General features: G+C 38.9%; 1 protein-coding gene across 3 annotated transcripts; it reads right to left on the bottom strand.

Annotated features, from left to right (window-relative positions):
- Window positions 1-712: 712 nt before the first annotated feature.
- On the bottom strand, window positions 713-23,319 carry etv4 (ETS variant transcription factor 4). 3 transcript variants are annotated; one of them, XM_043253033.1, is made up of 12 exons: window positions 23,077-23,319; window positions 22,366-22,456; window positions 22,088-22,135; window positions 17,563-17,616; window positions 8,539-8,665; window positions 7,329-7,529; window positions 6,853-7,139; window positions 4,013-4,081; window positions 3,389-3,436; window positions 2,725-2,897; window positions 1,720-1,821; window positions 713-1,178 (listed from the first exon to the last, which is right to left on the bottom strand). In XM_043253033.1, exons 1-12 carry the CDS (start codon window positions 23,131-23,133, stop codon window positions 951-953), a joined length of 1,485 nt encoding a protein of 494 aa, XP_043108968.1. In that variant the 5' UTR covers window positions 23,134-23,319; the 3' UTR covers window positions 713-950. The 3 variants fall into 3 exon arrangements, with proteins under 3 accessions (XP_043108968.1, XP_043108967.1, XP_043108969.1); XM_043253032.1 differs by having other exon boundaries at window positions 8,539-8,668; window positions 23,077-23,317; XM_043253034.1 differs by lacking the exon at window positions 23,077-23,319 and adding an exon at window positions 22,857-23,009 and having other exon boundaries at window positions 8,539-8,668.
- Between the last annotated feature and the right edge of the window lie 1,586 nt (window positions 23,320-24,905).

The following is a 24,905-nucleotide window of genomic DNA, read 5'->3' as shown; positions in this document are numbered from 1 at the left end:
AAAGATAGGGCGTGTATTATTCGGTGGCCTTGGGAAACCGTTCTCACGGAAACCGTTTTTTATTGATAAACCGGGGACCCGGCCAGTGGAACGCAAAATAAACGCAATATCTTAAGAACGTATTTATCACGCTTCTCCAAAAGACGCCAGGACATGTTCAGAAAAATGCAGTGTTACAAACAAACAAACAAAAAAGTGTAAAAGACATCTGTATCGCTTAAGTTTTACAACGGATAATATCGCATAATAATATCTTTTTATTAAATATTAATTTAAGACAGTTCATAGATCGTTGCGCATGAATGTGTGATAAGTGTCCACTTTACGCTAGGAAATTGTGTTTTAGTGTAGCTCTTTTGTGCAAAAAGAGTGTTTATAGAAATAGAACCGTGCCATTCAGTAATTAATAGCTTTCTCTAGTAAACTATATCAGTTGTCTGCGCCGATGGCCTCGGGGGCCCAGTAGCCCCTCACTGGTGAGCAAGGTTACATCCACATCCAGGGGGTGGAGATAGGTAGGTTTACAGATATAAAATGGAAGAATTCTGGAATCTCAATCACACCCTCTGGATCTCATGTTCTGCGGTCTCTCTCATCCACTTTGCTTCGTGTCGACCAATACTGTCCCATCTAAATCTAAAGGCAAAAAGGCATATCCAAAGGAGGAAAAAAAATGAAAATGCATAAGAAAGAAAAGAGACCGCTCACGTGGTATAGTAGTAATATTGGGTCTTTATTAAGCAATCTCTTGAACCACAGTACTGTGTTTAGATTAGATAGGCCTCGGAAGTGAGAGGAATGCAGAGTCCCTAATGAGATTAATTTAATCAACAAAAAAAAAAAAAAAAAACAACAACATAGCCTTATATACAAGTGGATGGGGTGGGCATGTGCAATAGGTGCAGCGGGGAGTAAACTGGGATGGGGAACATGGGAAAATGTTGGTGGCGTTAGTACATGTAGCCTTTGGAGTAGGACTGAGGACCCATGTTGGTGGCAGCTGGTTCGGGAGGGTAAGAAGCCCCCTCATCGAGGTGAGACAGCGGCACCGTGTCCTCCTCGTTGACGTAGCGTTCAAATTCTGCCTTCAGACTTGGCCGCTGATTGTCAGGAAAAGCCAAAGATATCAGAGCCTCTGGCTCACACACGAATTTGTAAACATAACGCTCACCCGCCACCTGGAGAAAAAATAAATAAATCAGAAATTCAAACCCTCATGTTCTGTTTGGGACCCCAAACTTATTTTCAACATCTCACAAAACATGCTTAACATGGAAGTATAAGGTTGATGGATCATGAATCATCATCCATAAAAAATATGTTTGTTTATGGTTGATTTGGCACATTAAATGCATATATATGTAAAAAATAAAGAAATAAATTTGCATTGTTTTGTATATGTTGAATGGTTTAGATAAATTAATTCATATTTGTTTATAAATAAAAGCAAATAATTTTCATATAATACATGCTTACCTGAATTTGATTTAATTTTGTATTATTCTATTTGAAATGTATACTGTACTACATAGTTTTGCTAGTGTCAGACTGAACAGAAACAACATTACTAAGATAAAATTGAGATTTTGAAATCAAAATGGTCTAAATTGAGTCTATATTTGAAGTCTCTGGGACCCCAAATGTAGAGTAATGTCAATCTCAAGCTAACTTGGGTTGAAGTGAAGAAAAACAATTGCATAGGAGGCAATAAAATAATACCTTTTGCATAATTCCCTTCTCGTAATAGTAGCGCAAAGAACGACTCAGTTTGTCGTAATTCATGGCTGGACGGTTCTTCTGCATCCCCCAGAGTCTTGCCACCTATAGTGTCAAAATAAGCCATAATACAAACCATAAGAACGGGAAATGACTGTACTGCAGTGACTTCATTTGAACACAAGAGGTCCTTTGTGACTGTACAACGGTAACTGGACTTTGAAAAGGAAGGGCGAGTCCCTGCAAAATAATGCAGTTCCCTTTTATATAACCAAATTACCACTAAACCCTAACCAAAACACCACACGGCGCACAGCACAAACTGCTAGTTGTCGGTTCTAGAGGAAATCCTTATTTATCCTAAACTTCAAGGACCGACTTGAGGGCCCTTGAGAAAAAGAAAAACTGTTGTTCCATTTTGGGCCAGTAAACTTGTGCGCCTGCTGACATTTGAGAAACAGATTGTTCGGTGTTCGACAGAGCAGTACGCTTTAATTGCGATACTAAAACTTTGGCCGTAATGAATGATTCATGCGTACGGTTTGAGCAGAACTGATGGATGCATCTCTGCATGATAGTTTGCTGAGTCATGCCATTTAGCCGTCTACTGACCACAGACAATAGGAGGTTAACGCTCTCGTCTCGACCGCTGTGGTGTGCTTAGACTCCGGCGAAATGGAAGGTTGTAATATTTGGTAATGGAGCCATTCTCCATTTTATTTCACTATGCTGTTAAGTGGGGTAAATAATGCATGGCAGCTAATGGAAAACTGGCATCGTGTGGATGAGTTCTGAGACCCTGGGGAACTGTGAGCCGATCGCAAGCAAATCTCTGAAACCCATTGTTTATTCTCTCTATAGTTTGTGAAGGCTGGATAAACACTGCATTGAATTGATTTGGACCTTCCAATAATCATACTGTCTTAGTTCTTTGAATGATCAATTGCTGTTTTCTGGATATAAAAACGGATTTTGCTTCGTGATAACTCTTGAAAGCCCAAGTTTTACCTCCTCTGGCTCGATGAGTTTGAACTCCATGCCACGGCCGGTCCACGCGATGAAGTGCGCATTGCCGGGGTCGTCGAGAAGGGCCACCAAAAACTGCCAGAGCTGCAGTGAGCCACGGCGCTGATAGGGGGCGCCCTCGCGAAACACACCGCCCCCTTCCTGCTTCACCTCACCTGAGCACATGGAAAGAGATTGTGCCTTAATTATAGATTGCGATCGTATCTCAAAACCTTTTATTCAAGCTAAGACAGACTTAGCGGATAATCATAGAGCGGGGAGACCACACTGAATATCGGAGATTTTAAAGCTGAAATTTTAGGACCTTTTGAGAAAAATTTGAAACTGTTGAAAAATTATTTTGCGATCATGTTCGAGAATGTAGTAATCAGGCTTTACACAAACTCGTGGAGTTCATTCAGTGTATGAGAGGCGAGTTAAATACAAAGAAATAATGAGATATTCATTTTAATTCATTTGAAATGGGAATGTAAAAAAAAATTAAATAAACACTTTTTCAGTAATGGTCTCTTTTTGGGCCCCGCAGTTTTATTTTGCTTCTCATTTTTGTATGTTGTAGCATTTCATTGTGAGAGCTTGGCAATTGAACAGACTGTTTGTATATTTTGAAATGAATATCTGTCCTATTTGGACAAGCGAGACTTACCTTCAAATTTCTCAGGAACAACACGGGAATCATTTTCAAACATGTAACCTGGTAAGACAGGACAAGAGAATTATCAGAAGTTTGAAGAGGATACCAAGACAATCCACTTGAGTTATATTGTGCTAATGTATTAATATTACTCGTTAATAATAACAAGCGTTTTCCTGTTTGACTTTTCAAAGATGTATGAATTCGGTAATTGTTTTTCCATCAATATTTATGAATTCTTATTATGGGAAACAAGCATTCTCGATGATTATTATGATTCGGTTATGTACACTTATGAAGCAAGGAGCTCAATTTTCTGTATCTAATGGCTCATTACAGAGATCAGCTAACAACTGAAAATACCCAAAATGGTGCGGCAAATGCAGCAAGCGGAGAGAAGGATTATTTTTCTTCACTCCAGGAAAAATACTCGTCTTTTCCAGTAGTAATATTTACCCTGGAATTCTTTAGGCAAGGGAGAAACAAATGTCCGTGCCAACAGAAACACAGACCCTCTGGCCTGGTTAGCCAGTGACCGCACAGTCCTGGCCAATCCTGATGCTGCGAGTGTGTGAAATGCACGTTCTAGAACTATGCTAGAGCTGCGTGTTCTAGATGGACAAACCGTGTCCTTACCTTCACTGTTGTGCTGTGGGTTGGGGTAGCCCTCGTTGTGATGATACATGGAGGGGCAACCAGGCACATCTGTAGAGATAAGACAAACGCATGACCCTCAGTGATGGATGCGTGCAAATGATCTGATAATCTTTATTTATGCTTCCTGTTGGTGAAATGTCAACCGCTTTGTTCAGAAACCCACAGTGAGTTTGCTACGTATGAAGCATTTTAGGGACCGGGGCAAAAGCTAAATGATATCTTTTCTGTTTTGCTCCCTTCTAACAGAGAGGCAGCATTTCTTATATTCTACACAAACAGACTACACTGAATAAACCCAAGACACAAATGTTGATTTTTAAAAATACATATTTTTTTTATCTACAAAAAAGTTTCTCTTCCATCTTTATTTGACCCTCTAATTTTTGCAATCGCTATTCTAATTCTATTTTAATTTACTAACTGCTTGTTTTTTTATATAATAAATTCACAATATCATCTATTAATTTTCTTTTTACTTACACAATTTAAAAAAAAAGCTTGCTCCATTGTTTTTCTATTCAGTCGGTTTTCTTTTTGCTTAAAGAATAATACAAATTATACAACTTAAAGATTCCTTGCTATGCGTACTTGTTATAGCACTTTTGTAAAACTGCTCTTTTGTCGTTTTTTGTCGTTTGTAAGTCACTTTGTAAATGTAAGTTTTTTACCGTTAACACTATCGAAGCGAATTTCAAGTTGCTCTCCTGTTTTGCTGCCTATTCATAATTATTCCCTTATGAGGTTACGTTGTGGTTAGGATATGCTGCCTATGTAGGTAGCCGGCGACGAGGCAGCTCACTAGGTTTAAGAACAGAGCTAATCATTGTTGGTCCTCTTTAGGCACTATTTCTGTAGGGTGTAAGGCTGGTGCATCTGCAGATTTGATAACCTCTGCCACTGAGTGCTGCAAGGACAAAAGGTCCATTTGTCATAAAGTCATTTGTCATAATATCACCTGTCTGCAGCTTTATTTTTAGGCAGTAAAGAGCAGTGGATCTTAAACAGTCACAGAACTGCAGCAAGCCACGATCAGCTTTATAACGGTTACCGCTCCTCCTCTCTCTGCTTCTATACAATATTAGTGAGAAATGGTAAGTTTGTGAGGTGGAGTCATGATTCATGGCTGGAGAATGCAGTGGCAGAGGCCGTGATAAGAGGTCGCAGGGGAGAAAGAGCTCTGAGGGACTAGAGCCCTTTTCTCATACATAGTGCTCATTAATGTAACTGTTGACAGAGCTGTTGGACTGGAACTTTTTCAGTTCTATTTTCTGCTGAAACAGTCACGGGATCTTTTTCCTAGGGCTGCACGATTGAGAAACTATTTCATTGTTTTTATACATAATGATGATGATGATAATAATATTAATAATGATAATACACTTTCAGGTATCATTAAGGTTAAACATAAAATAATTACTAAAACATTTGAATGTGACCTAAAGTCACAGCACACGCTGATTTATTTTTTTTTTTTTGAGGACGCTGAAAACACTGAATCATGAACTTCTCAAGTGTAAACAAACACACGTATATTTATTTATTTAAACCACAAGCTTTGTGATTTAATAATCAAAATAAAAAATACTATTTGTTGTTATCATTTTTATTTTGATTTATTAGGCTTTAGATTTAAAGGCGCTTCTGCATGTTGTACAAAAGTGTCTGTACAGTTTCTCACTGGTGTTAGCTTGTATTTCTCTCTGTTTTTGTTCTGTAGCGGAGCGGCAGCCATCGGCCTGGGCAGGGATGAATCTACTGATAACATGCTGTACTCCACCTCAGATAGGGCACTCTATCCTCACACAAACATCCTTTTGTTCCTGACTATCTCATCCAAAGTTGCCACATTTCTGCACGTATGAATCTGAGCTAAGCAGCATCAGTTTTATAACAATGTATGTATTATTTTCATATTTATTTTCTCATTTTTCATTTTAATGTGTCCATTTTAATTAATATTTTTATTTTTTAAGTCTACATATAATATTTGTATAATATACATTTATGTGTTTTATTTCAATTATGCTAGTGTTTATTAATCATTTCAATAGTTGTAGTTAACGTTAACAACACTGGACATGTAGCGCCAAATAAAGGGGAACGAAAGAACCCTGAAAAGGCCGTGCTTCCTTTTTTTCTTCCTTTTTTTAAAAGAATCGGGTGAAATGGTAACTTAGTTTTTAAGCTAATCCATGTTTGCTAGATCACTGTTGTTTGTAGTCTTTCACAGAGCACTGATAAGTTGGACCTGCGCGGGGTGTTGTGTTTCGACCCTGTGTCACTCGCAAAAGCCGAGCGGGAGGAGGTGAGTTCGCCTATGTTGTGAGTTATATGGCCCGAGCCCCCCGGCTACAACACAACCCCCCCCACCACCACCACCACCCTCTCGACCAAGCCAGGGCTCGGGTTACCAAGGCTACGCTCATTTTTCCATTATGAGTTCATCTGCCTGCAGAAAAAGGAAGCCGCTGCTGCAACCCTACACCCGTGAGCGCTCCGCTGGGGATTCTAGTCTTTCCAGTGCCCTCCATTTTCTCAATGAAATTCCTATGCCTCCCTCCTTCTCAAAGAACACAGGCAGAAAAGGGAGGGGCGAAGGAGCAGGAGCGGGCAGAAGTACAGAAAACACTGTTGAGATCTTTGTAAAGTGGATGTGGAAGAGGAGAAGAACAAATAGAATCTCTTTCTGGTTTTGTTGAGCAATTTAGTGTTTACATTAGCGGCCTAATGTGGTTTGATTTTTCAGGAAAAGAGGAGATGAGACACCACTTCAAAGCAAATCAATTCACTTTGTGTCAATGGTCTTTTGAGTCACGTACCAGGTTCATATGTGTAGTCAGTGGGTTCCTGTTTCACCATCATATGGGCAGGAGGAAACCTCTGATGCTGTGGCCCGGCCATGTGGGCCGCTCGGTCGTACAGAGGGTCCATGTACTCCTGCTTGAAGTTCTGCTGAGGAGGATAAGGCAGACAGGGGTCAGAGTGTTGCCGATGGTAACCACCGCCTCCGCCTCCGGTGGCATGGGCAGGATGCATGCGCTGTAGGGCCTGGCCTTGGGAAGCGAATGGTGGGCACATCTCTGCAGAGGCGGAAGGGAACCTGGAACTGGGAGGGAAAACAAGACCTTGATTAGCAGATAGACACGTAAAAATGCTGTTGCAACACAAGTATGCTTTATATGTATCCTATAGCTTGCACAATTAAATATTCATATGCATTTTTAGTTTTTTGACCGATAACCATACCGATATAACAAGCATCGAAAGTTTACACATTCTTTATCATTATTGTTACCTGGGGTTCATGGAGTAACTGTGGCTGTGGCAAGCATGGGACTGGCTGGCTGAGGGTGTATTCATGTACCCTGACTCCGGCCGAGTTCCCACTGTTGGTTTTGGGGAGTAATGCTGCATAGGAGACATGGGTGTCCCGGGACAAGAGCTCTTAGATCCTCCTGCTGTTGCTGCCACGGCTGCTCTCTTCTGCTCGTAGGCACTGCAGGGCACACAGACGCTTTCAAAGTCAACAATGCATTTCTTTCCTGTTCTATATGCATGAGATCTTCTATGGTTTATAAACTTATATTTAACATCTCAGAAATAGATTTTTGTTAATATTTTATTAAGATTTTTTTTTCTCTATTTAAATGAAGGTCACAATGAAACCAGAAAAGTATATGTATGGATTTTTGTTTTATATTTGAGGCAGACGTGGATTTTTTAACTATAAGGATGCATAATAAAAATATTATATTAATGTAGAAAAAAAACCCTGAAACAATTGTGACCCTTGACTACAAAACCAATCTTACACTGTTACATGAGTATATTTTCAGCAATAACCAAAAATACATGTATGGGTCAAAATTATAGATTTTTATTTTATGCCAAAAATTATGATATTAAGTAAAGGCCATATTCCAGGAATATTTAGTAAATTTCCCACTGTGAATATATTAAATTAATCAACCTTAGCAAGACAAGTCTGCCTTTTATTTAAAAAATCTTTCAGTATATTTTCCACCATGGAATGCTATTAAACCCATTGCATCATTTGAAATCTTTACAAAATGACTTTTAGGGTCATAAAAACACTTTTGAGATATATGAGATTATGGCACTTATTGCAGGCACTGTAATTTAATAAAATAACCTGCAGAATCTAGCTCAAGATCGAAATCACCTAAGTTCTAGTAACTCTGAAGACCTTGATTAGCTTGCTCAGGTGTCCTTGATTGCAGCCCTGATATACTTCGAGTGAAACTGAAGAACGAATCAGCGTAACGTCATTTCGAACTAAATCAGGCCAAAACTCTGCAGGGCAGTGACCTCCCAGGGCCGGATTTGAATAACCCTGCATTATAGTGTGAAATGTGTGTTTTAAGAATCGAATTTCTGTGTGCACAGGGCTAATGGTGAACACAGTAAACCTGCTCACGCCGTGAAAGTACTTTCATCTATACTAGCGAGAGGCATCAAGGAACAGCATCCGGTTTTTGACTGACCTGGCGTAAAGGCACTGCTCTCCATTGGGGTAGCTGAAGCTCTGCTTGTGACTGCAAGACTGGCTGGGGTCTGAGCCGGGACTCTGAGGCTCTTTCTTAATCTTCACAGGCGGGCTGTGGAATGCCACTGCTGAGGTACACAGAGAAACAGGTTTATTAATTGAACGCATTCCAGCTAGTCTCGAAATGACAGGGCTTTTGTCTGCACTAAAAATACAACAAGAGTATACAAACAAGAATAAAGAGATGCACGTGTATTCCAAATACTTTAATGGGATTGGTTTGTCCTTAGCAATAGTGAGGTCAATAGATCATGCAAACGTCAGTATTTAACTCAAAGTAAATCATAAACAAGTATAGACATACACATTCGCTAGCATGAAAACGTTACTTCCATTAATCAATATTGAAAAGTGGACTTACCAATTTAAGATTAATTATTAATGTGCATTAGATTCATAATTCATAATTCAAATTTCCATTTTTCTTTTTTTCCTCAAGCCTTTTAAAGCACTGCTAAAAACATTCAATGGCTGTGGTTAAATGAGTAAGCCTTTTCTAAACACATCAGCAGCTGGTCATTTACATAAGAACTTTTGTGTGTGTGTGTGTGTGTGTGTGTGTGTGTGTGTGTGTGTGTTTCTTCAGTTTCTCCAGCCCAGCTTTTAAAGATTTTGGCATTTAGCTGAGGAGTAGCAGAGGAGCCGCCCAGCATGCGTGGGGTCTGGGTCTTAACCACAGTGCTGTTTATTATTGGAGGGGAGCAGCCCGGCTCAAAGACGGCACGGTACAGGATGTTTTTCTGGGCCGCTCAGGGTAAACAGCAGCAGCTGTGCTCTTCCAGCTAAGCAGCAGCTCTGTGTTTATGGCTGTTTATGTGTTGATTGTCGTGGGCGCAGACCTGACAGAACAGGCACTGCTGAAACCCAAGCCCAGGTAATTGCATATTTCATTCACAAAAGCGAAAAAAAAAAAAAAAAAAAAGGGTGGGGGGAGGCCTTTCAATACTGTATCACTGCGGCACAAGTCCTGCCCTCTCAAAGGCAATGCTCAAATCGAAAGAGAAAGAGATGAAATGTGAAAAGAACGGGTGATTCTTAAACATATAACGAGTCTGCAGATGCAAGATTTATAGATTTGACATTTAAAGTCTCAAATCAATGCTATGCTTTAATAATGGACTGCTCGTTTGATCAATAAGGCTGCAAGTCCTTTTACGAATTCATTACGAACATAGAACCACTAAAACCGCTCTATTAAAGCAATTAATCATTTCACTCCAAATACTCTAAAATGGGATGGAGGACTTCAGGGGAACACTTCAGGAACGTGTAACATTATCAAGACACATCCGTCTGTCGTTAAATCTCCGTGAGTTTACAGACTGATGGCAGTCGAGTAAACAGTGATGTGACAATAAAGGAAGCTCTTGTGCTTTATTTAGTGCAATTTGCCCAAAGCTCTCAGTTTCTGCTTTCTTTCTTTACGATTCAAGTGAAAGTTACATCACTGTTCTCTAAAGAAACTCATATTTCTTAGATTTTGTTTCTTAGGAAAAAGGGGGGATAGGGGTTGTGAACCTAAGTGTGTAATGTAACATCTGTGTTTTGATATCCTTGGTTTTGCTCTTGTGAAGTACATAGGCAGTGATCAGAAAAAAGAATTACAGCTGGCCAGAGGTCATATTATTATAATGACTAATACTAAAGAGAAATTAATCTTTTTTTTTATTTCACTGGAAGAAGGCCTGCTTTATTGTTATCTTCAAAGGGTGTAGATCAGAGGAAAGAAAAAGGGTGGCCTGTCCAAAATGTAAAAGATTTTGGATCACATATTTGATTTGTAAACGTGAACATGTGGTTTCATGTGATGAAGTATACGAACTTACAGCTGTATAATATACAGCTGTCAGCATTATTTAAAAATAATAATAATAATAATAATGAAATGAATACATTTTGCGCGCCTTCTTTTTTTATCCCGTTATGAAGGCAGCATAAAGTTTATTCCAGACATTTTAACCAGCAAGAAAAGAAAAAAAGGCCAGTCTTTGACCTAAAATGAGTTTGACATCTCTGCTGATCGTAATCTGCCTATAAACCTATATAAAATATACTGCAGATTTAAAGAATGCCGTCCTTACCTACAAGTGCATTTACCATTCACACCTCCCTTCAAGCTACATCTAAGTGTGAAAAACCAGGAGCATTGTACCTAAATGACAAGAGCGTCTCTATTCAGGATGAGCTTTTTAGAGACAGGCTGGGCTAGAGGTGGGAGCTGGACTTTACATATGTAAATAGCACGATTCAGTGGAGAGGATAAGGGGTGAAAGGTGATGGTCATGGTTGAGTGCTTTAGGAAGTAGGGGATCATTATGTAGGGCCATTCAGTCAACTCCCACCACAAACAAATCTCAGGACCCCGATACCCCCTGCACTAAACAAAAAAAAAAAGCTCCACCAGCTGTGACAGATGGAGGTATGGTGGCCTTAGCTGAGAGCTTTGGGAGATCATGCTAAGAAATAGTGGTACAAGCAATCACTCATCAATTTAGTTTGAATAATTGTTAAAATCGTGAGCCAGTTTTCAGTCACTGTTAAGGCAGCTTTGTTTTTAGTTAAACCATAAATCCACTGATCATCTGGACAGTATTGTATATTCATGTCAGGCTCACATCCTGGAAATTTTCATCTTATGACAGCTACAGTTTAGGCCAGCCGTATCAACTCAACAGGTACAGTGAACCAAAGTTTGAGCAATAATATCTCAAGAGTATAAACCTATCATATCTTACTAGGAACACGACTGCTGCGGTCTGCCAGATAAAAAAACACAAATCCTGAGCAGAACAGGTCTTTATGCAAAGACACTAAAACGATTATTGTGTTAGTCTGGTGTGATTGGAGTGTTTGATATTTGAGCTGATGTTGTGATAAAATCTGATTTTCGATTATGATAACAGTCTGCTTGAGAGTGAGTGAAGAGATGCCACCTGGCGTTCCACTGGCCATTTGAGACCAACAGTGACAAATCAATAAGAACAACAAGGATGCCAATTATGTCTAAATGGCTTAAAGGTTGAAATGGCAGTATTGATTTTGGGCAGCCCACTTAACACGGCTCTCAAAGCTTGTTTAGTTTTAAGTACAGCCTGTCATAACATGCACATCGGGTGTTTAATTGAAATAAAAGTGACAGGATTGCCAAACAGAAAGTCACTCTTATAATAATCCAATTGCAAATGTCAAAAATGCAATTTTTCTTGTTAAACAACCCTTATTGTAAATATTACAGCAACAATTCTAGCTGATATTGATACGCCAGCCTGATCTCATGGCAATACATACATATTTTTAGTTACCTCATTTTTTAATAAATTTATACGATTTTAGGTAAATATTTGTTTAGTTTAGTTATTTGATACTGTTTTACGTAATTAAAATCAAAACGCTGTAATCAATCATACAGATTTTTTAAATGTCCTAAATGCTCACCATCAAATCAATAATACTGTGAAATATTTTTACAATTAAGACAATGTTTTATTTGAATTAATTTAATAATGTAGTGCCTGTGATAGCAAAGCTAAATGATCAGAAGTACAGTATTACTCTAGATACAGTTGTGCTGCTTAATGTTCTTGTGGAAACTGACCTTTTTCATGATTTTTTTATAAACAAAAAGTTTAAAAGAACAGCATTTATTTGAAATAAAAAACACCTTTACTGACATTATTAAGTTTAATGTGTCCTTGTTGAATGAAAGTATTACTGAACCCAAACATTTGGTAGTGTGTACAATGGTTTGGTGAGCATTACAAAGATAGTTGTTTTTGAGCGGTTTCTTTCATGGCTTTTTTTTTTTGTTTAAATAGAAAAGAATCAAAGAAGGTTTTCTTTCCTGATTTGAGGAGCTTTTGTAAATCTATCGTCACTGAAATGATCAGTGGAAAGTCCGGGGAGGGACGTGGATGATAGAAAGGACTGTTCTTTCAGCCAGAGGTTTTGCTGAAACAATGCTGTCATCTCAGTACAGCAACACATGGCGGACATGTGGTGTCCATGTCAACACGGTCAGAATGAAAGAGAGAACGCAAACAAAAAAAGGAGATTCTGGCCTCTCTCGGATGGTGAATGGGCAGGGGTTTTCCATAAAAATGGTACTCTGCTCTCTTGGGTTTGACTGTCAGTTTTAAGCGTCAGCGACTTCCCCTTTGAGTTTCAGACGGCTATTGGTAGCTCAAAAATTGTTGGCTAACTTGAATAACAAGATAAATAGAAATGATCAGACAGTCTCGTGTGAAGCTGAATTTTTTGCTCTCAGCACGTCTTTTGTTTGAAAACACTTTGAATGCTTAATGTGTTTTTATGTACTAAATGCCATGTTGTAATTGGGTGTGGAGACTAGGTCTGAATGGCATATGACCTGTTTCTGTTAACCACACGGTATCACTTCCCTTTATTATTGGATTATTTTTTCTGATGAAACAACATGACATTCTTTGCCAATAGAAGAAATGCACAATCTGTCTTTTAAAAAAAGAATCCTTAAGCTATTTTGCCATTACCAAAAGATTAACTTTTGAAAAACTAGACCAATTTGTCAACGCAATACAATGATGTCATCCATCGCAACGTGATCGTGTTTTATCGTGCGTTCATGTGGAAAGAGTAATCAAACTCTCAACCTCACATTCGTCAGCCTTCAATATATCGCACTCCGCTCTTAATGTTTAATGCATATATTGATTTCTCTGCTCATTGCAGAAATTATATAATGAACTCTACTGTAGAGAATGCGGAGAGAGATGGGAGATAACACCTGCTCATTGAATTTCTGTCAAGTCGGTGAGAAATACATTTCTACTGAGACTTGTCTCACCGAGTCCCATCTGGGCCGATATCTTAATTATACAGAGAGAGATACAGAAACACTCAAGCTTTTTTCCGATGCTCCCTGATCTACTCCTGAGATCACCCTGGATCAATAGATCCATCATTGCTTTTTCAATACGAGACGTGGCCCGTTGCATTTCAGGAGAACTGACGTGAGACTATGCTGAAACAATGGACTGAACTAAGTGATTTAGACCGGCGATGACTTGCACTATTTAGCTGGAAGAGACTCCGTGTCTCCAAACACTGTCTATCGCAGTTCGCTGGAAGTCTCTTATATGTGCGGACACGCGCATGTTATGTTACATATGTTCTATGTTATCATTAGCCCCCACCTCAGTTCCTTTTCTATCAGCAGGAGAAGGGAGGAAAAGAGGAGGGAGAAAAGGCAATTTCCTGGGTAGGTTTAGAGTGTTTGCCCCGCTGCTTCTGTCCTCACTGATGCAGTAAAATACACACTGCTGTCCATTCAGTGCCTCAGCAGCCATACCTCAGCCTGTAAAGAGGATGTTCTAATTTCTTCCAACAGCATACCGGAGCACAAGCGTCCAAATTCATGTTTTACATAAGAGTCTGAGCTGCTGTTTACTGGCACTTACAGTCTGACAAAAACATCCTAAAACTTTGCAACTGCCGGTTTCGACAAACGTTCCTCTTATAAATGTTTAGAAAGAAGGGTAAAACCTTCCAACAAGACTGAATGTTAACCTTAGTTATCACAATAGTTACAAAGTCCCGGAATATTTTTTTTAACATTTATACTTCTTTGTTTTTGAGAGGTTTTTTTATGTTTACCAAGACTGCGTTAATTGCAGAAAAAAAGAGTAATTTTATGACATATTATTACAATTTAAAATGACTGTTTTCTATGTTAATTTCTGTATTTATTGTAAAATGTAATTTAATTCATGTGATTTTATGCAGCCATTACTTTATAGCCTTTAGTGTCCTTCATAAAAAAAAAATTCTGCTCAAAGAAAATTCAAATTCTTATTATTATTACACAGTTAAAAACAGCTTGTTCAGCTTAGTGCTCATTTTATTTGTTTGAAACTGTGTATGTTTTTTATGATTCTTTATGAATAAACAGGTCGAAAGAGTAGTATTTATTTAAAAAAGAGAAGATGTCTTTACAGTGACCTTTTTATGTATTTAATGCATCCTTGTTGAATAAAAGTAATGTTTTGAAAAAAAAATCTTACCGACTCCAAACTTTTGAACAGGGCTGTATATAACTAACATGAAATGAGAAATGTTTAAAAAAATACTTTAATTGACATAGTTTGTTATACAATGCTTATATGTTGTAATTTGCTAAAAGAAAGAGCAAGCAAAAGAGACCTGTGAAAAAGAAAGAAAGAAAATAAGAAAAAAAAAAGAAACGCCAAAGAAAAAGCAACAAAGATTGGAAAGAGAGACTAAGAAAGAGCAAAACAACCAAAAAAAGAGAAAGAGTTTGAAAAAAAAAAACAGTGAAGAGGTAGAGAAAAACATCTCTGTAAAGGCTGTGTTGAGCGCAGCTCTCAGTCAGTCCAAATCATGAATGGAGATTCCGTTTTCTCTTAATGTGCTGCCTCAGCCAGTCCCTCACAACCAGCCCATTCATAAAAAATGTGGGGCTTAAATGTGCGCGTGTGTCGGTGTGTGTGTACGCGTGTGGCTCGTTCCACTGCAAAAAGTTAGTGAAAGAGGAAAGCCTGGCCCCCTCTACGGGGTAGAATGACTGGTCTCTGTACATTTTTGGCACTCTTGAGGATGTTTTTGCAGACTTTGTTGCATAGCAGCTGTATTTTGGAAAGTTGAGAGCTGTAGAGCTGCATATTTTGTTTGAGGAGGGGCGAGGGGGTGAACACGACAGTGATATATCAGACACGTCGAGAGAACTAACGGAAGTGCAAACAGACTTGAGACTGTAAATTCCGAAATCCCTTCGCACATCTCTTGTGTTTTCATCTCTCCTGCTCTTTTTATTTTTCCTGTAGACTTCTCTTTTCTGGAGCTGGATTTATAGCCACAACTTCCTATATAATTACAACAAGGCACAAAACCAAACAATGGCTCTCACAACACAGCATTTGCAGGATTAACTCACATCTTGGAACACTCAGCATTGAGACAGAGAGAACGGGAGAGAAAAGGCAGCCTAAATTATCACATTTTAGTACAGTTGGAGGGGAAACAGGATGGGGGTGGGGTTAAAACCTCCATTCAGAAAAAGGAACCATGAGGGTGGAGTTAGTTCTGCTCTTGGGCATTTTCATGAATGGGAGAAAGAATCCTATTCTTTGAGTCCTATTACAAATGAGACTAAATCTCCTTGTGCTAATCAATACTGTAAAGAGATTTTTTAAAAAAAACAGAAGTATTTAATTTTTTACTGCTTAATAATAAACGTCCAGTTTTAATTTCTTACAATTTACGGGAAGTTTTGCGTTTGCTTTGGGATCTCTTGTTCTGGTTCATTACCTTCGGCTATTCATTTTCTACAGCACCGTCTAGTTTAAAGTCAAGAGGAGTTATTTTAAAGCAGGTTAATGATTCCCTGACTGGCCAAACTAGGCGTCTTCACTTTTCTATCCCAAGTTCTGAATGACAGTCTATGCAGTTCCATCGCTAATAATGACAAACAGGTCACAGTTACGCCAAACGGAGACTCTCAGTGTGGAAAAACGAGAGGGACGGGGATAGATTTGCCAGATGTGCAGGTGTTGCACAACAGCATGTCCAGCACCTCCCCCATTTCTTTAATCTGGCATTCCGCTCCGTCCCGGAGTCTTAGACTCACGGTCGTGCCCAGACGGGAAACAACTTGACTGGCAAAACAACTGAACACTTGACTCCATGTATCTTGTTTTCCCTCATGTGTTTACAGACAAAAGGCCAAGAGACAGTTATGAAACGTAACATGCTGGCATGATTCAGCCAAACATCTGACTCACCTGAATGTCACGACAATCTGAGTGAGTTTGTACCAGTAGAGAGGAGGCTGTGTTTGGATCTTAGATGGTGGCATAAACTGACCCACACCATAAGGACCACAAACATGGGAGAATATGTTTATGTTTATAGCCGCCTTGTCAACTCCAGGCTTTTTCTCAATGAGCGCCCTCAATTCGTGAGTTATTACTCCATTACATCTAAATGAAAGGGCGGGTGTTGCTGTCAGTCAAAGCTTTGCTCCACTTAACTAATGTGACAGGCCTGTCAGCCTGAACTCCCATCTACTCTGTGAGTATTAGGAAAGGCTGTCAATGGCAAAGAGCACTGGTGATTGGTTATGTCCTGATGGGGTTAAGTAGACATGACCCTTTCCTGCCCCAGAGTTCATCTCCACTTCCTCCCCCTCATTGTTGCACAACAGACAAGAACAATATGTTATGGGGAGCATCTGTCACTAGAGGTCAGATCTAGAATGGGGTACTATGGAGCTGTTTGCACACATAAGTTTACTACATTCCGTCTTTTAGCAAGCCACGGCCCGGTTCGTGTTACTGAAAAAAACAAGATCTATGACTCATTCCGTGAACTTTGCAACCCTTAAAAAAATTGTCACCATAACAGGCCCAACCCAATATGTTGTGAATGGCTGTAACAAAAGGTTCAAGGGGAACTGTTTACAGAGCGCATGCCACAAAGCCCGGCACGCCATTGACAGGAGACACAACAAAACGAGGAAAGCGGTTGAAAAGGCGCCCTTTGCGTTGCGCGGCGCAGGAATTTGCTTTCCCATTTACACCTCTGTCAGACACAAAAAGGAAATCTTTGTGCTCGACTGCTGAATGATCTTTTACCGGCTTCCTTAGCTGCTCAATTGAGTCTTTCAGGCACATGCAAATGGAGGGTGCTCTTTAGTATGAACATCCAAATACGTCAGTGTAAGTGTAGTAGGTCACGTATCATGCGTTTCTGTTACGCAGAGCCTGAGAACGGGACTGTTCGTCTGAAAACCTCCACGCCTCAGCCTCCAGCGGTTTGTCAATCAGTCAGTTTTTGGACAAATAATTGGCGGACAAACCTACTTCCTCTTCTTTATCTTTTTGTTTTTGTCATCTTTCTCACCCTCTCAGGTTTCATGTTCATTAATGTTTGTGCATAAATCACAAATCAAAAGGAATGATGTACTTACAGTTCTCTGAGTGGAAGTCAGGAACAAACTGCTCATCGCTGTCAGGAACTTGAGCTGCAGAGACCACCAAAATGTCAAAATAAGCATGTAATAAAATATGTACCAATATATTCATATATATGACGCATTTATAACAAATGATTCTTTTATGAAGTTCCTCTAACCAGGGAAGATATTATTAAAGTTTTATCACAAAGCAGTTTTCAGATTGTAGAAGTGCTGTTTGTGTTTGGGGTCCAATTGCAAAAAATTTAAATGAATTAAAAATAGAAAAAGAAAAAAAGAAAAAGTTATTATAATGAATGTATGTATAACTATAGTTTAGTATAATAAAGCAGATATTTCTGAATAAATTACATTCGATTACATTCGTCTGGAGTCCCTTAAATAGTAAATATAACCTGGTACTTTATTTATGTGGTCTCTCTCTGACCCCCAAAGCACCATGAGGGTTAAAATACATTTTATTGTAGTTTGGATTTATGTTTTCCCGTGTTTGCTTCTTTCTGCCCCTGCTGACTCAGAGATCAGACTCAAAATATGTTTTAACAACCAAGTCATTTTTCTTGAGCACACATTGTCTAAATGGACAGTGTGATTTGATGAAGGGATGGGCCGTCCATTAGCTTAGCCTGTGTCTACCTTCATCATCCCAGTGAAACATGAGTTACTGCCTCTGGACAGCCCGTGACCTTCACCTCCACTTTTCTATGTGCCAGCACTTTTCCACGGGCAGCAGATCAATATCACCACTGAGTGTGTGTGTGCAGATATCTTGATTACTGCTGAATTCCATCAGATGAACAGTAGCTGGGCTATTATTACTCTTGTATCAAAATTTGCTCTCTCCTTCTTTTTGTATTTGTAGTTTTGCATATCTTCCTCTTGTATATATGACTTTGTGTCAGCTTTACTCATACTAATATTACAGATTTATTTTTTATTCTTTATTTGTATTATTTATTTTAATTGATTATATAATCATTCTATTTTTTTTTTTCTCCAGTCATTTTTAAGTGCAGGTTCTAGCATGTTCAAGGGCATATTAGAGTTACCACAATTGGATGTAAATTGTTGATTTCACTACATAAATCCTGCGACCTAATTATAAACGCTAAAAATGTTGCATAGAAATTTTATTCAAAAACTAAGGGGGCACATCTGGCACCTACACACATCTGTATCGCATACAGGCCTTATTTAAACATAATAAGGGGTGATCAATGTCAGTCCACAAGAAGTGGTGTCCTCCCCCTACCCATCACCAACACTCTAGCTGGGTCCTGCTGATGGATTTACAGTCTTTCGAGCTGATGTAGCCAATTACCTCGCTTATCCACAGTAAGCATGTTTCAACAGAATAAGAAACGATTCAGTAGAGAGCAAATGCAGCGGCGTAGCATTAATACGAAATGTCTCTTTCTGCGCACACAGAAAAAAAAAAACTAGCGGACATTCTCAGACAATGTTGGTCAGCTCTGCTTGTTGAAGTGCTCTGGAATTCATCACTTGCTTTGAAGTCTTTGAACGCTGGCTTTTAAGGTCATGCAATAAGTGTTTGAGAAGAGAAAGGGACCAAGAGAATGAATAGAGAAAACAACTGAGGGAAAGTAGAAGAAGAGTGCAGTTTAATGAGCCTCAGACCAAGAAATTATAGCTTTGATCTTTTTTAATATCGAACTATTAGCGTGATTGTAAGACAAATTTTTTTGGCATTACGTACAGCGCTGGTATTTAAATGTGGAAAGGTTCTGTTGAGACCGTTCGTCTTTAAAGGTCATGCTGGGTGAAATCTACACAAACACCAGCAATAGATATGTCTTACATACCGATTGCATAATAATGTACAGTAACAATCGATAATGTCCCATAAAGGGTATTAATAATAATGTGTGGATTTGCTGACTTCGCTTTTTGTGGATTTGTAAATTTGCAGACTGGTTCAATAATGGAATATGATCCCAAGGACTGCCACTCAATACAGTTGGACAAAAAGCCTTGATAAGTCATTGTTATAATGCTGATAAATTAACTAAGAATAAATGTAACCACATTGACTTGTCCTTGAACAAAGACATCCATATGGATCACAGCAACTTTGAATTTCCTGTCATGGGTAAATAGTTTTTTTCTCTACTAATTATCATTTTCTGGACTAAGTAAGACTAAGTTCTCAGATTTATTCCACGCCAACATCTCAAAGCTTCATAAAATATTTCCCCTTAAAGCCTGGATTTGATACATATGCTATGTAAACTGTATCTGTATTAAAAATAATAATGAATTCGACCTAAAAGCTTTTGATGATTTTATGACTCAGAAGAAGGCACAAGCAAAAGAAACTTGGGTTCTTCCCCTTTATCCACTGTTCTTTTTTATTACTGGCATGCAGTAAGTCTTAGTCATGTGGGTTCGTATATAACAGTGACACTGTAACATACTTCTTTTTTCTTGGACATATTCTCTCTCTCTCTTTTTGTCAGTAGTCCATAAACACAGAAACCAGAACATTGGGAGAATTAAATCCATCTCTTTAACATTAATCTGGCACTTCCTGTGTGACGGAAACCGTACTGATGCCCTTTTGAGCATGCTCAAAGAAATTACATTAATTTCATAGATGCTGCTCTTATCCTGTTGCTATACTGTAATTATATTAGAGTCATTTAAGTTTTTTTTTGTTTCTGCCCCGAGGAGGATTAGTAAGGCTGTTTTCATGAGTCAAAGCTGAAGCCAATTTTTGGCCCACCAGATCAAGCAATAAATCATTCAGACGTGTTTCAACTTTTTTGAAAAAGAGCACATGCGATTTTTAGACAGATAAAAAAAATATATAAGTTAAAGTGTGTCCCTCAAGCTTTTTAGAGCTGATGGAAGCCAACGCGATCTCTCTAAGTCTACATGCATACATACATAGTCCCACCAGACCGTGTGTTTGTGAATGTCTGTGGGAGTCTGTGTGTGTGTGTGTGTCTGAGTTTGTTTCAAGTCAGTGAGCTTCCAGGAACATCTTGTCAAGGGCTTTGAAATGCAAGTCAGCACAAGACCAAAGTTTGTCTGTGCAAGCATGGAGACATGTTTCCTTTTTCTTTGAGGGAACCTGAATGACTTTTTTTTTTTAGTTCGGCAGATCCTGGGAGGAGCCAGAAGGTCTGTCTTAAAATGTAAAGAATACTCACATGACTGGACAAGCTTTTCTATTAACAACTCTTGGCCCCCTTCTATGTTATATCCTAGCCTTTTAAGTGCAAAATCCCCGCAGCGGTGTCTGTTTTAACAATATGGTGAATTACTCATCATAACTACCTAATTATAAGCCATTGCCTCCGAAAAGAAGAAAGAAAAGTTCACGGACAGGAAAAATGAGGCTGCTTTTAAAGAGCAAGTGTGTGTGTGAGCAATAAAGTTACTTCTTGCTTTATTTCTTCTCTGAAAACACTAAAATCGCTGTTCAAACTTCAAGTGTCTGCACTACTCCACCTGTGTACTTGCCGTGGAATCAGGGATGGCTCTCTATTGTTTCTGTTTTATGGTCATTGCTTTCCCTGTGTCCTCACTGATGTGTGAAGTTCACAGTTTAACGCTGCATAATAATAGCTTGTAGTTCTGCTCTGATTATGACGCAATTCATTGAATAATTGTAAGTAATGTTATAAATATTATTGTGTTGCTTCCTTTAATTTATTCATCGAATTTAAGACTCCTAGGTGCTATCTGAAGATAATGCATGTCGTACTTGCCATATGTCATCTTAACTGCATGCAGTTACAACCAGGCTTTAGGTTTTAATTTCTGATAAAACATAAAATAAAATTATGCATTTTGTATAATATAAGCTATAAGTGGACAAAATCGCTGCTTATTGTTTCATTTATAAAAAGAGCATTTATGTCATATAGCTTTTTTAGCTTAAAATATACATATGGGTTTGCAATGGGACAGATGTATAATTCATTCAAAACAGTGGGGTTCCAGCCACCCGGTCTCATTGAGAGCAGCCTTTGTGTTCTCCACACTCTGACATGTACACAGTAAATTGTTTCTGGCAGGGTTCATTTCAACTATTTGCCTCCTGACTGTCAAGCTTTGATGCTGTTTGTTTGCTTTGCCTGGGTGTACAGGCTTTAAGAGCCTTTGTCAGGACTTTCCGAATAAAATGTAACCAGCAGCGTTGTGCAATCAAGGCGTTTTTGTACAAAAGCGGCACATATACGTTGACACAATCATTGCCCCGACGTACAGCGAAAAATAACCTTAAATGCAGGCCTTAAATACTGTATTGGGCTATCACACCTATTCAATTTCTCAAATGAAAACATGAATTATTTCTAGCAGCTGTGTTGCCTTATTAAGCAAATGAGCCACCTCGGTCTGAATCTTTCTATTGTTTTGTTTTGTAAATCTCCCCAAGCAATGTGAACTTGCTATAGCATGTCCTCCTGTGACATTTCCTTGCTCACTGCCACTAGAGGGACATATTTATTGCAATATAGACACACAATGCATGCTTAGAAAAGGCGCATACCTTCGGTGAGCCATGTCTCCTGAAGTTGGCTTAAATCCTGAAAGAGATCTGAAAAGAAACATAAATCATTATCACACCGATCGATTATTCCGCGCAAGCTTCAAATATTTATTTCCTTTTTTGTTCATCTGTTCACCAGAAAAATTGTTCTGACATAGACTACAGTCAGATCTTGGTAAAATAGCTCGCAAAATGAGCCTCTTCCGAGATACCGGACTGAAAATAGACACTATCTACAAAATATATGAAATTTTTTTAAAACTTGCTTGCTACTTTACCTTCAGATTCCTGAGGGGGTAATTCGGTGTCCATGTATTTCCTTTTTGTCGCCATCAACAGTCTATTTAGGGGCCCATTTCCTTGCGACCTCTACAAAAAAGAAACTACATTATGTAACTAAAAAAAACATACTCAAACAATTAGAGCGCATCTTCAGAACAACAAGGATATATATTTATGTTAAAAACCCGCTATTAACAACCTAAACCATTTTAAAAGAAACATTTAAAAGATCATTGTTACAATGCACCATGACAAGGTACAAAAATGCAGGATACTGTCAAGACTAAGTACTTTTTTTTTTTTTGCCATAGGCTGTAGTGTGCGATCATGCCTATTCCACATTAAAACTGAATTCACTGCATTGCTTCCTACAGCAGCAAATACTAAAAATCCAAGCATCCCGAAAAGGGAAGTTTTGATTTCCTTTTAAGTAAGAATTGAGAATTGAGATTTGAGAATAGCGTTTGCTGTAAGGATTAAACTTTACCTTTTGAGCGCAACGTCCAACACATGGAGCATATTACGAATAACGAATATTTAGTAGACCGGTTGCGACAGTTTTACTCGGGTTTCTGCCCAAACCGAGAAGAGTTTTCGGCGCGGCGGCGCTTGCTTAAAACAAATCACATGCAACGACGACAGAGAAACGGCACGACATCCCCGCATGAAGCGCAACGAAGCTTTGAAGTGAATAAAGCCATACTCACGTTAGCTAAAGTATAAGGCACTTGCTGGTCCAGATATCCATCCATCTTATAATCCATGCCTTAACCGTTTGTGGTCATTTAGGCTGTGTTTTAATGAGATCCACGCAGACTGAGAGGGGAAGGAAGACGGACGGAGGCAGCAGCAGTAGTTTGTGAATGGAGCGCGAGAAGGCTGCATACGTAATGAGCTCCATTCACAAAAAAAACCACCAGCGTGCGTATAAACACACACTCCTCTCCCCGCTAAATCACAGTCTGGACAGCTCGAGACCTGTCCTTTGCTTCATTTGAGGCAAGGCGCTATTGTCTAAAGAGTTTACAATGGATTTTGTGGGGTGAAAACATTTTAAACGTATATCTGACAACAAACTTGTGTATAGCCTATGCCACGTCCGCTATCGGATAATGCTTGTGTAGTGAGTTGTGTTCTTCATCACTGGCCTGAAGTGATCGAAATTCAAACTCTATTGCTTTATGTTAGGTTCCAGTGCTGATATGCAATGTAAAAAGGTATTTGTTTAAATTAATTCAGCTTATCATAATCATTTGTGTATTCTAACTAGTTTCACTGCAGGATCGGTGAAGATTGTAATATTTATATTTCAGACACAATGTAACTCTTTATTATTAGTATTATTATTATTATTATTATAACTGTTATTATTCTTTTCTGCTATATCTAAAATTAGTGCGCATGTAGTGTGTTTAAATATTATGTTTGGCATATACAGCAGATGTGTAGCCATGTGAAAAAAATGGCTTTTCTTAAATCAAACTGCTGACTTTAACTTGCTTTTTCTTGCTGTCGGATGTTCGCTTTGTCGGAGGGATTTTGATTGGTGGGTTTTCTCTTTCAAGAGCTCAAATTTCTTCTCTTTGTCCTTCCTTATGAATGAAACCTCTCTGCGCATTCCGACCAATCAAATTTCAGGTTTATCGACCGAAGGCGGAGCTTGCGTCCTTTCAGCCAATCGCGGCTTGAGAGTCCCAAGGGCTTTCCCTAGTACGTTTCCAGTTGTTTTTCATTCACAAAAAAAGGGGAAAGTCGAGGAAGGAAAAATGCCATTCATAAAAACTTGCCCCAGCGGGAATGTTTTTATGGTTGTTTTGAGCGTTTGCTCTATTAACAACAGATACAGCTTGCGAAAACATCACGTGGTAGCTGCTGGGCTCGGAACAGGAGTGGATGGTTGCAATCTCAGAAGTGTATAAATGAGTGTACACTGGCAGCGAAATGCACAAACAGCGACACATATGTTCCATTGCGAACCAGAATAACCTGTGCAAAACGTTGTCTTGTGCATTAAACTGCGGGTAAACAGCGTGTTACTTACAGTACTCTATTAAAGTTTGGCCATTTCGTGCGCTGGGCGCGGACATTTTGGAACAGCAGCACGGTGTTAAACACTATCAAAAGATAGGCTAGGTCGCAAACTGTACAAACAGGGTATAAGCCGTCACTTTAATCAAATAAACTACTCGAACGAGGGTTAAACAACTTACTGGTAAATACTCTGTGTGCGCTTTAGGTATGTAGTTCAGGACTGGGTTTAATTTCAGAAAACAAAAATACAGGTTTTTCCTCAATAAACTGGCAAAAATGTGGTTTACAATCGGTGTACCACTTTGCCTTTGTCTTTTTCTTGCTGTGTGTAAGGCAGCTCTCTGAACCTGAACTGCTGGTCACAGAACCTAGACTGTGTGTGTGTGTGTGTGTGTGTGTGTGTGTGTGTGTGTGTGTGTGTGTGTGTGTGTTTTCAGTTAGTGCCAGTCATCCATGTGATGTGAGAGATGAATGAGAAATATAAGGAGCCAAGGACGGTTGTTCC

The sequence above is a fragment of the Puntigrus tetrazona genome, chromosome 12, assembly GCF_018831695.1.
Source record: "Puntigrus tetrazona isolate hp1 chromosome 12, ASM1883169v1, whole genome shotgun sequence".
Lineage (NCBI taxonomy): Eukaryota > Metazoa > Chordata > Actinopteri > Cypriniformes > Cyprinidae > Puntigrus > Puntigrus tetrazona.
Note: the sequence above shows the minus strand (reverse complement) of the source record. Positions and strands in the feature narration are given on the sequence as shown.

Excerpts from the sequence above, each read along its gene's own strand:
- etv4 (XM_043253032.1), bottom strand. The coding sequence starts at position 23,133 with ATGGATTATAAGATGGATGGATATCTGGACCAGCAAGTGCCTTATACT. Across the intron at positions 17,617-22,087 it reads GGAGACATGGCTCACCGAAG|CTCAAGTTCCTGACAGCGAT; the intron begins GTATGCGCCTTT and ends TGGTCTCTGCAG. Across the intron at positions 4,082-6,852 it reads TGACTACACATATGAACCTG|ATGTGCCTGGTTGCCCCTCC; the intron begins GTACGTGACTCA and ends TTATCTCTACAG.